The sequence below is a fragment of the Centruroides vittatus genome, unplaced genomic scaffold, assembly GCF_030686945.1.
Source record: "Centruroides vittatus isolate TY-2023 unplaced genomic scaffold, ASM3068694v2 contig_1051, whole genome shotgun sequence".
In the NCBI taxonomy this organism is placed as follows: domain Eukaryota; kingdom Metazoa; phylum Arthropoda; class Arachnida; order Scorpiones; family Buthidae; genus Centruroides; species Centruroides vittatus.
In genome coordinates, this window is record NW_027120680.1 from 515,335 (window position 1) to 528,026 (window position 12,692).

Genomic DNA, 12,692 nt, shown 5'->3' on the forward strand with positions numbered 1-12,692 from the left:
AGTTTTTTGTATTATGCCTTTATCTTAATTTAAACTTAAGTCCTGTTAATTGATAAAGTACCAGCAGACGACATAAGTTTAAATTATTTTCTGTTATCTTTTAGTAATTTTAGCATTAAGAAAACAAAAATGTATAACAAAAAATTATTACTTTGTGATTTATCTGTTTGGTTTCGAAAAAGTTTCCAATTCCTGTTGTTACGATTACGCAGTTAGCCTTGTATGATTGGCAGAATATAGATCACGTGTCGTAGATGAAACTCTGATACTGATGGGCTGTGACATTTTTCGACGTTTATTCTTTTTATATATTAATAAATATCGATTTATAATTTACTCGAATTTGTATATTTCTTTAATTATAGTCGTAAAAATATTTCGAAAAAATAAACTGAATCTGAAACAATTAATTAAAAAATTCTTTACTTCCAAATATGGACAAATAAGTTATTGCTAATAATTTTTAGATGTTAACATTATTAGATGGTTAAAGTTTAAGCACTATTGCAAAAAATAGCTTGCAAGCTCCAATTGGCACAACTATACAAAAGTTAAATGAATCGTTTTACTTACACGTAAAAAAAGAACACCGGTACACATAGAAAAAAATCAGATCTATACTTGAACATAAATGTGAATATCAAAAAAACATATTAAAAAAAGCAGCACCGGGAAACATATACCGAACAAATATCGAATAATAAACACGGTAATGTTTGTGGCTGAATATTTAATGTTTCATTATGAAAAATGAGATCTAAATCTTTATTGGTAAATGCTAGTGGTAAACGGTAATTTCCCATTATGTAGCCCTAACGCCCAATTTCTCTAAAACCTTCATGCCCTTTTCCTGATACTCTTGCCTGGACATCCAGAAACTTTCTTTGTCTCTCATGACGTCGGCAAGGACCGAACCGCCAATGAACACCATGTCCTTTCTTCTGGGAGGATCCTCGATGCGTATTTTAAATTTCTGAAATGAAAGCAACAGTCAAGCGGACTAAAACTCGATTAACCGTCGGGCAAAACTACACTTACGGCTAGTTTTTCCGTTTCTCCTCTTAGTACTCTTTCCAGATACAGCTGTTTAATTTCTCTTTCCAGGCGGCTGGGAAGACCGGGATACATGGTAGATCCTCCAGATAGAACGATATGCTTATATAATTCTGGCCTGATATCAATATCAGCTGCTTGGATTGTATTAAATACTAGTTCCGCAATTCCCTGTCCCTCTACATTTATCAAGTGGGGTTGAAACAGGGCTTCCGGGGCTTCGAACCTCTCCCCTCCCAGTTTGATCACTCTGCCATCTGGTAGCTAAATATTTGATACAAATTACACAAATAAATACCAGTATGAGCCTTGAGAAATTATATCAGTAACAATATAATTAAGCACAGAAATACTAGTTATTCATTAATACAATTATTCACTTTATCTTATTTTCAATACAGTACATCAAATCAGTTTATTCATTGCACTGGTTTGTTTGTTTTAGTATTGGAATAATTTGATAATGCAATGCAGGAGTAACTATTAATTGGTTGCACTAATCTATGTTTGGAATATTAAAGAATTTTAACATATAACAAATATAATACAGTACTTACAGGATGCCTACAAAATAAGTTCACCTGTTTATAGCAGTATGAAACCAAAAGAATGTACAAAAAATTTTGGTGTATGTTATTGAAGCCATTGGAAGTAAGTTGATAAAAAAATTTTAGTTTCAAAAGTTGCTACCAGCATGTCTTTGGTTTGGTTACCTTATATATAATGAGGGACATTTAATGGTAACAGACCGTTAAATATCCCTCATTATATGTAAGGTGTATAGATGACATGATAATAGCTTGGGATAGTTTTGGAGAGGATTTGTTTTCTTTTGTGGAGAGAGAAGTGATTTTTATCCCACAATTACATTTTTGCTTGAGGAGGAGACTGATAACATCACTGCAGTTTTAGACCTCTTCATAAAAACCTCTTTCTATTTGGTCTTTGAAGTCTTTCGCAAATTTGATTTAGATCCGGTAATTATTCTGTTCTTTCTAGACACATCTATGAAAATATTGCTGGTACTACTTTAATATGTCACGTGTATTTATGGCCTTCTACACACCTTGAAGCTAGTGCTGAGTTCAAAAGAACAGAAATAGTTCATTTAAGACAGATGACCATAATAGGTTGAAAAAAATTACTTTTTTCCTAATTTCATAAGATATACTAAATGTATTCGATTTTAAATTGAACATGCTTCTATTGACGTAAAGCACTTTTATCTTTAATTGAGCCAAAAGGAGCAAAACTTGTTTCTTTACATTCAAATCTCCTTGAATTTAAATAAACGCCTCCAAAAATGCTTGACCGATTGTGACAATTTGGTACGACATTGAGTTTGGGTCAGTAAATATAATAAGCTATTTGGAATTTCGTTTGGGTTATGTTCTTGAGGAATATTTGAGAAAACTCTGCAATAGACCTGAGCTGGGATTTTGTGCACTCACAAAGTATGTGCAGTAGTTCAATTCTGTTTACAAGCATAAACAAACTCACATCATTAAATCTGAAACACACTAAATGTGTAGTCACAAAAAAAATTGGTTTGACTCAATTACAATTCAAAATGCCGATTAACTTTCCGACTGATGTACGATTAAGACCAAACTAATAATTGAAGCATAATACAAGTTAACAATTAGACAGCACAATGAAATTTAAATACAATTTAAAGTTTATTACTTTTTTAATTAAAACTCTTTTTATAATTGAAGAGCTCATTCCCAAAATAAGTTCAGTCTGAAGTATTGATAATGAGTTTCAGCCACACATGATTCACTTATAGGCTACTCTATCAAATGAAAAAAAAAAACATTTTGAAATGGATTTACTGTGGTAGAGAGAAGACCACATTATCCCTGATCTTTGTAAAATCTCAGTTCATTTAATTTCCATTAATAATTGAAAGAATTTATTAAATTAGGAAATAATGCAAATGTACAAAATATATACAAATTAGAGAATAATACAAATATGAATTACAACAATACAAACAATGCAAATAGATCTGTATGTTAACCTTTGATACAAAACAGCAATTCCCAATTGGGGTGCATGCTTAGTGGTTTAGGGAACATGACAAAAATTAATAATGGTGGACATACTATAATATTTGAATTCTGTGTTGAGGCTTTTGGCAACATCACAGCACTCAATGTTGTTTCAAATAAAAATATAATTATATTATTATTATACTTATCTGTGTCTTTCCTCTGCTTTTCAATTTTAAAAAATTTTATTACTTGTAATTGTATAGTGCCATATAAGTGACCGAGGCACCACTGTTTGATAAACACACAAAATAAAACTTAGTGAAAATATGTTGTTGAGGTATGCAAGTCAAAAAGGTTGGAAACTGCTGATTTAGAACATAGGGAAACTAAAAATGGGCATTAAAATAAGTTTATAATATGATAAATAAGCTGCCAAGGGATGAAATAACATTATTCACTGTATTTGGTGTAGTTATTATCTATTTACAAGTCTTGTCCATGGACCTAACTTGTTCTGTTTAAGATTAAACTTTTCTCTTGCTCTCAGAGTATTCCCTACAAACTCTAGATTGTGTATTTGCAATCAACAGAGACCTACATAACATGAATGACAACCTATAAATACACAGCACAAAACATAACTACATTCATTCTTACAGTTTTTTTTGCACTCCTGAAAGCTTTACAAAAAAGAGTGAACTTGTTTAGGAATGAGATATTCAATTACAGAAGCCAATACTATGCCTCTACACTGTTATGAAGAATGACTTAAGTACTTGTAATGCTATAATGTTCAGCTGTGGAATGCAATGCAAAAATGAGTTGGCCTTAACCAAAATTCAACTTTTGTAACCTTTCATATTTAAACAGTTATCTTAATGTGATTCTAATGTAAATAAACTCTAGATTTAAGCATAAATCTTTCTCAGCTCAATTTGCAGGTATTGAAAACAATGAATGCAATCCTAGAACAATTAAAGATTATTTAACATATTATTATTATTTTTATTATTATTATTAAATTTGTGGAATTACTAAATTTAATAAGAAATGAAATTTAATCAATTATATTATCATCAAAAATTAAAAGATTACTCACAGTGTATGACTCTACCAAAAATGTTGTCTCCAAAGCAAGTTTTTGCTCTTGTTCAATATTATAACCGATGTAACAAAGTTTCTCTTTGATCATACGAACTGTTTCAAAATCTGCCGAATGGTTGAAAGCATAACCCCGCAATAACAGTAACTGGAAATTTAGGAAGTAATAAAAATGATATAACATTTCTTATAAAAATACTTTCCATTTAAATATATAAACATTGTATAATTTTTAAAATCTATTTTGAATAAATTAAATATACCGTATTTACTTGCACATAAGACAAGGTTTTTATTCATTTTTCACTACTTCAAAAACCTAGGTCGTCCTATATGCACAAGCAACGGCTATTTTGCATTTTTGCAATAATTTTCCTGAACCTCGTATTCGCATTTTTTACCGGATGCTCACCCTCTGGTGTTTAAAAACAAAAGTATTTTATCTGGGTCGTTTTAATCATTCTTGTGTATTGTCAGGAGTAAAGATGAATAGCAATAGGAAAAGCAAAGCTTTTGAATTGAATTCCAATTTCAAATTCCAAAATCACACGGGAGCCCAATGTAAGTTTTAATCCATTCCCACATGAAAACAGATGATTATTGGAAATCAGAATTCTGAGAAATTCATAAAGGTAATCGACGAAGAGTGGATTCGACTGTTAAGAACTAGCAAAAAAAGTTCCCTATTGTCCAGCTTTACATGAACAAATTATGTTATTGATTTTACAAGATTTTTCTTTAAAGTTTAAAATGCTAGTAATTTTTGCAGGACAATGTATGCATTTATGTGCATATGATATTTTATTTGTGATTAAATGAAATAAAATTAGAATTGTATTAATAAATCTAATATTCTTTATTTTAAGCTTTAAAGTCACACCTCATCCAATATGCGAGGTCGTCTTTTACGTGCGTAAATACAGTATTCAGATAAACAAATCATGACAATGACTGTAATCATCTGTTTATAATGATGAGATTAGTCAAATTTTGTTTATATCCTTGAATAATTAATTAAATTATCTGTGAAATAAAAATCTGTTATTCAGATGTTTTTAACACAAAATAGAAGCCAATAATGTCAAACATAACTATATGCTTGAAATGAATTAATGCACATAATAAAACTTATTCAAGAATCCAGATTTTATAACTTTCAAATTCAGTTATTATTGAGTTTCTTACCAGTATTCATTTCTTTTTTAATTATTTTTTAAAAGACACATATTTGATAGACATTTCCAAAATATAGAATTATTTTGTGCTGACCTATATAAAAACACTATAAACAAAAACCAATAGGATTACTTATGGACTCTTCACTATTCGGGCCACCATTGCTTAAACTCATTTATGTCACAAAGCAGCTCAGTGGACACAAGACGTATACAAATGTCACGTGAACAGACTTTGACATCCTCAATCACGTGACTACCTAGAAATGTTGCTCATGTTAGCCACATAACAACTCTGGTGTATTTCCCGAGAACTTTTCGAACTCTGAAGAGTCCACCTCATGTTTTATCTTAGTAATAAGTGAATTCCTCTGTGATGTTATTTGGTGCTTTCATATTATAAAAGTCCCAAAATTAATTGTATATTATTTAACCACTCTGCAGTGATGATGGATATATCCATCAAGGGTGATCGTGTGGCAGTGGTGAGGGACGGATATATCCGTTAAATTCTTTTGGGGCTATCGCCAAAAACTACCGCAAAAAAAAATTCACATAAAAAATGAATTATGTAACAATAAAAAAAGACTTTTCTTTACTAGACATAACTGTTTACAAAATCTTTTTCCAAAACGATAATGAAAAAAAAACGTGTGAAAAAATACTTTAAAAATTTCCCACATTTATTCTCCACTACTTTGGGGTAGCACCATACCTGATTATCCCACGGTTGAAAGGTTAATGATAAAGTGATGACAAAGTATTAACTTATTTTTATTATTTTTACTACTCACTAACAAACGATTCATTAAAAGAAATTTTAATTTTAAAGGAAACATTTTGTTTCCAAACAGAAAAGTCTGTATGTCAAATCCATAATTATTTATTTAGGATTATATGCATATAATCTGAATTTTAAAATAATTTGATAATTTATTCTGTTTTTTACAGAGTTAAACCTGAAAAATAAATTGTCATTATCAAATCTTAAATTGGTGAGTTTTGTTGTAGGATGTTATAGTATTACTGGAAACATAACAAATGCAATGTTCATCAAACTGGGCCACAGATTCTTCGGAGTCCGAAAAGTTCTTGAGAAATATGTGAGAAACGTTACATGGCTAATGTGAGTGATGTTTCTAGGTAGTCATATGACTGAGGGTGTTGAAGTCGGTTCAGGTGACATTTTGTACACTTTCGCTGTCCACCAAGTTGCTCCATGAAGAAAACAAACTTAAGCAATGGCGGCCCAAACAATGCAGAGTTGATAAATAGTCCTATCGGTTTTTGTTTATAGCGTTTTTTATATGGGTCGGCACCAAATAATTTTGTATTTTGGAAATGTCTATCAAACATGTGTCTTTTAAAAAATAAATTAAAAAGAAAATGCATGATGATGGTAAGAAACTATATAATTACCTCAAATTCTTTCAGGATGGAGTAGAAAATTACAAGAATTGCACAGCAGAAAACAAGAACCGTTCTTTATACTTTCAATTATGAAATTCTTGTAAAGAAATATCCCTTTTTGACTTCTCAATATTGGATCTTTATATTGTAAACAAAAATTCATCAAGGTTTATATTGTTCACCCATTAATAGGGAACATGATTTAGATTTAGATAAGGCAACCAAGATATTAGGTTTGACCTTACCTTCAAAATCTGTTTGTATCAAAATGATTCAAGATCACTGCTAGGGCACTCATCAAAGAGACCACCTCTGCAATCTTTGCTTATTCTACAGATATTTCTAACAAAAATAATTTGAAGTACCATATTTTACAGACTATAAGACGCACTTTTTCTTCAAAAATTGCCTCCAAAATTCAGGTGCGTCTTATAGGTGTTTTTTTAAAATTGCTTAAAAATTAAATTGCGTCTTATAGTCCATAAAATACGGTATATCTAAATATGTATACAGTAGAGCATTGGTTATCCGACTTAATTGAGGACTGGGGTTGGTCGGATAACCGAAAAGTATGAAAAAATACATTATTAGTATAGTGTATTAGGCCTGGTTTAAATACTAGCCTCCCTTTCATGGTTGAGCCAGTGCTGCCAGCTAAAACATGCAAAAATTTAACAAATATAATATTAAAGTAACTAAGACATAACCAAATATTGTAGCACCACATCACTAACAGACATTTGAATTTGCCGACTAGAACGCGGTCGGTTAATCGATGCTCTACTGTATATCATATATAATTAACTGATATCTGATATTGCATTTCCTAGCAAGGCTAGCCAATTCCACTGTGGATCAGTTCTGTCTATAATAGACAAAACTGTAACTAGCTATATAATTTTCAGTTGTTTAATACATCTCATGGGTCATCATTTTAAATGCTTCTATCTCAGCAACATTCAGTTCATTGATTATTGCATACCTTTATGCACTGACACACACTCTGATGAATCCTCCAACACATTGTCAGGGGTCATGAGATCTGGGCTTCTCAATTACCAAGGATGGAAAGCCTGAATTGCATCAAAATTATGATCAATCCATTGATTTGGAAATTGTTCATCCAGATATGTCCAAACAGTGATGGCAAAATGTGTTGGTGCAATATCCTGTTGAAAAGCAATGATACCAGAACACTTTTCTCTACATGCTGTGCTCATAAGCCAGATGTAAAGCTTTTCTTCTTAAATGATGGAATCCACAGATTCATTAAAAAAAAAAATGTCAAACAAGGATGAAATTGACTGTCATTCCAGCCAAAATAATAACACAAGGAGGATTTTCTTTTCGATTTAATTGCAACATATTGGCTGTCCTTGGCCAAAAACATTAATTATGAGCATGAGATCTTTGACAAATTGCACATTCATATGTAAAAATAACATCACAAGCTATTTCAGAATAAAATCTGCAGCAGCAATCCATAAGCCTTGAATCATTTGTCCATACCATTGTCCAACTCATTCACAAAAACAAGGTGATATGATTTCAACTGTAAATGTTTTTTTCTGTTGCTGCGTCATTGACTGCGGTAGCCCCAATTCAATAGCTCATTTACAAGTTGATTTCTGAGGGAACATTTCTATAGACACAGCAAAAGCTTGACATGATTGACACTTTGTTGATGAACAATCATTGTGAAACAGATCTTTCATGAAGTATGTTAAAAATGCTTGTTTTTCCAATTACTGCAGAGTATTTTTCAGTGGAAATGTTTTGCCAAATCATGTTTTGAACATTTACTTGTTTCATCAGCACACCTATTTATAAACCTAACTTCAGCCACCAAATGTTGCTCAATGGAATGAAGGCATGTCTGCCACCATAGCCAAACTTATTTTGAATGATTCAGTGCTCTACCCTCAATGGAGGTAACTACCCCCTGCATCAGATCCTGTGATAAGTCATTATTCATTTATAAAAGATTAAAGAATCATATGGACTATACTGAAGAATTTGAGAATGAAGCATATTGGTTACAAAAACATTTAATAACACAAAAATAGCTTCTTAGATTAGTAAAACACTTTTTTATGATTTTTTTCAGTATGTAAAGGGCTGATCAAAATGAGTCAATTAATGAAGTTAAATATTATAAAAGAGATAAATCCATACTTTTATTAAATATCTTGTTATGTCCCGTCCGGCAATATCTAGTCGTCGAGTTAAGTGAGACAGTGCATATCCTTCATACACAGGACAGATATGAGTAACTCCATCACCAGAATCAACTACTACACCAGTTAATAAACCTACAAAAGAAAAAAATTTTTACAATTTAATGAAATATTATCAATTTCTTTTATTATTTGATTTATGTCAAAGTATAAAACACATCATCAAGAGTGCATATTATCTGCTACTTTTCAGGAGGTTAAATTTTTAATTTTATAGAATTCTGTTTAAATCTAACTCAAAATTAGAAGCAAATTACATTTTTTTAAATTAACCTTTTTTTAGAATATTAGCTCTATACAAAAAATATTGTTCTATGGCTAAAATGTTGTTCTTTTAAATAACAGAAATACAGTAAAAATTTTTTAATGTAACACGTATAGGACCAGTATAGTGCCAAATTACTGAAAATATTGGATTACCAGAGGTTTTTGTATTTGTGAAAAATTTAATAAATTATATATATATATATATATATTTTATCAGTGCAAGCAGTAGTATGTTTCCAATATGTTTATTTACACTCTTTAATCTGACTAAAGATAATACAGTGCATGACTATATGGCATACATATTGACTGAAAAACTTGCAGGAATGTTAATGAACATGTTATTGCTCAGGTCTTTAGCATATCTTTTGTCCAAATAAATTCAAATTCATAAAATACTAGCATATTTGAACAATTCCAGATTATCTGCTGTTTTTCAGAGGATGTTGGATTACTGAATTTATATTGTAAATTAATATAAAAAAATCTGATAATACTGTAGCTATATCAATACTTAAGAAAGAGAAATTAAACTGATATTGTCAGATTTAAATCAAATAACTTTTAAATTCAAATAACTGAGTTTTGAATCACTTCTAGTTTTTTATTTATTTATTTATTTATTCTTAAAATTTTTAATCTAATAATTTAAATTAATTAATATGATTAATTTCCAATATTTATCAAAAGTAATGATATATAATTGCAATATCTGTTGCTTATAAAAATTTTCTGCTGTGAGCTATAGACAAAAATTTAGTAAAATTATAAATTCAAGCTTTGGTTGTATCAGCAAAGATGTATGGACAGAAACAAACTTCAAACTTTGTAATAGAAAGGATAAACACCAGAAAGCGTTAAAATAAGAAGTAAAACAACTACAGTGCCTGTGACTGGTGTGCTTCTTGTCCAAGGAAATCAGAGGACTTTGCAAAGGTTTTCGAACCTAGTCTGGTTCTTCTTCAGACATAATGAAATTCTGTATTTTAAATTTAAATTTCCTGTTGAAGTTGACCGTTGTTTTAGAAAAAATTCGTTTGCGAAGTCCTCTGATTTCCCTGGACAAGAAACACACCGGTTACAGGCACTGTAGTTATTTTACTTCTTATTCAAACTTTGTATTTTAGAGATATAAAAAAAGATAATTCTTTGACAATTTTATTTATTTATTTTCAAAAAAAAAAAAAAAAGGAAAGAAAATTAAACTGTTAAACCTCAAAAGCAATAAAGTTAGCCTTTGGAGTGAAAGATAAGAATTAGTTTTAATTCTAGAATGATCAATTCTAATTTAATAAGTTGAACAGATGAAATCTATTAGATATTCAACAGTAAGCTACAATATATATATAACTTACAAGATAAAATGATTGTCATCTATTTTTTCTTTCCGACTATTTATCCAAGGTTAAGCTTATATTAACAGTAAATGATTTTTAAAATAAAATATAAAAATCATTTTAAACTTATCTTGTCTACTAATACTTTATAAATTAACAGGATTTATGGATACATCCATAAATCCAGTATAATAAGTCCTGTTAATTGATAAAGTACTAGTAGACAAGATAAGTTTAAATTAAGATAATGACACAAAGGCATATTAACTATAAAAATCATTGCTTACATTATTATCTCTATTGCTTTTATATACACATTTTGATCCTAAGATCCTCCTCAGTATAAAATCACACTTAATAGGATAATTTTTGCAATTATCCTATTAATCCTATTATTTGTGCAATTATTGGTCTACAGCAGTGTTCTGCAACCGGTGTGCCATCACATGGTGAAAGGTGTGACATGAACTATTACATATTCTGTTAATTTCAAATTTTATTTATATATTTTTATCACAGTTGTTGTGTTTCTTATGCTTGTATTTTATCCTCTGCTGCAGCACTGATGAAATAAGATGATGTTTGTTTATTCTTTATTATAAGCCACATGTTTTTATGTATTCTAAGAAATTATATATAAAATAAATTTTCTCACAGATGTTGATGTTTGTTTAATAATAACAATAATAGGTTAGTAGCATTATGTAATTCTATCGATAGTATCATATCATATGTTTTTGATGGGAATAACATTTTGGTGTGCCATGTTGAATCATGAGTGTGCCGCAAGCAGAAAAAGGTTGCGGAACACTGGTCTACAGCAGTGGTTCTCAACTGGGGTCCATGTAACATTACTGGGGGTCCACATACATACATACATACATACATACAAGAAAGACATCGGCCATACACAAAGTGTTTAGCCAGCAGGAAAGAGGGTAAGGGAAAGGGGAGGCAAAGGAGGGAGAGGAGATATACAGTAGAGAAAGGTAAGATCCCTCTGAATGGCATACATATGGCTACAGTACCCTCTATATTTGATGTTGGCGTGCAGTTTTTATGCTGCAAGGCCATAGTCCCCCAAGGGTCTAAAAGAAAACCCAAGTGTAGCAAACACCAATAATTGAGTGCTGCCACAAATAGCTAAGTGTAGAAGTTAGTACCAAGTGGCTGTTTGTAGGAAGACTTATATCTACTTAATACAAATAAAACTGGATGCGATTGCAAATCTTAATACTACTTAACAGCTAGACAGACAGTGCTAAAAGGAAACGAACACAATGACAAACTGATAAACGAGACAATATGAATAGACCGACAGAGACAAATGGGCAAGACCCCACTTTTTAAAATTTTTTTTAAACATTAACTTACTCACTAATTAAACTAACCTACCATAATCTAAGACAAATCTAACCAGAGGACTAAAGCTAACAAACCCTAATCTAATTTAACCTCACCTATCATATCCTAATTGGAAACCAAGCTAAGAGTCCCTAATCTAACTTACAATTACTGGGGGTCCACAGAAAAAAATACCGAATTGGGGGTTCAGGTGGTCTATAGGGTAATTCTACTTCAGAACAAATTATTTTATTGAGAATTAAATTTCTACAGTATATATTGTCAATTTCTTTATTACTCATTTCTTGCAAAAGGGTTAAAATATAAGTTATTTAAACTATTGAATATGTATACAACATATATTTATGGCCCGGCTTTATAATCTCTCTTTGACCTTTGTCAAAGAGAAAATATAAAGCTGGGGTTTGTTAGGAGAATCTTATATCATCAGCATCATGTCACTTGACAGTAACATTTCTGAACATTTTCCTTTCTTTTTTTTATTAGTGAAAAATGTAAGGTTTTTTTTTCCTGTGCAATGTCTATGGGAGTCCACAAAAAAAAGTAAGAAAAAAGGGGTCCATGGGTAAAAAAAAAGGTTGAGAACCACTGGTTTACTGGCTTTGCACATTCAAAATTTCTTACTTTCTATTTCACAAGTATTGTCACCTACAATTGAGTGTAATTCCTGTAATACATTTATACATACCCATATTTAAATTAACCATATTTACATTTTTATCCTTTAATTTTTTCTTTATTGTAAAATTT

General features: G+C 30.5%; 1 protein-coding gene across 2 annotated transcripts in view; it reads right to left on the reverse strand.

Annotated features, from left to right (window-relative positions):
- Window positions 1-406: 406 nt before the first annotated feature.
- LOC136971464 (actin-related protein 2) overlaps window positions 407-12,692 on the reverse strand; it is a 41,274-nt gene continuing 28,988 nt past the window's right edge. For both annotated transcript variants that reach the window (XM_067265923.1, XM_067265931.1), the window contains 4 exons: window positions 8,912-9,048; window positions 4,150-4,299; window positions 1,039-1,317; window positions 407-973 (listed from right to left, as the gene is read on the reverse strand). In XM_067265923.1, coding sequence (XP_067122024.1) covers window positions 803-973; window positions 1,039-1,317; window positions 4,150-4,299; window positions 8,912-9,048 — 737 coding nt within the window. In that variant the 3' untranslated portion in view covers window positions 407-802. The remainder of the gene's footprint in view (window positions 974-1,038; window positions 1,318-4,149; window positions 4,300-8,911; window positions 9,049-12,692) is intronic.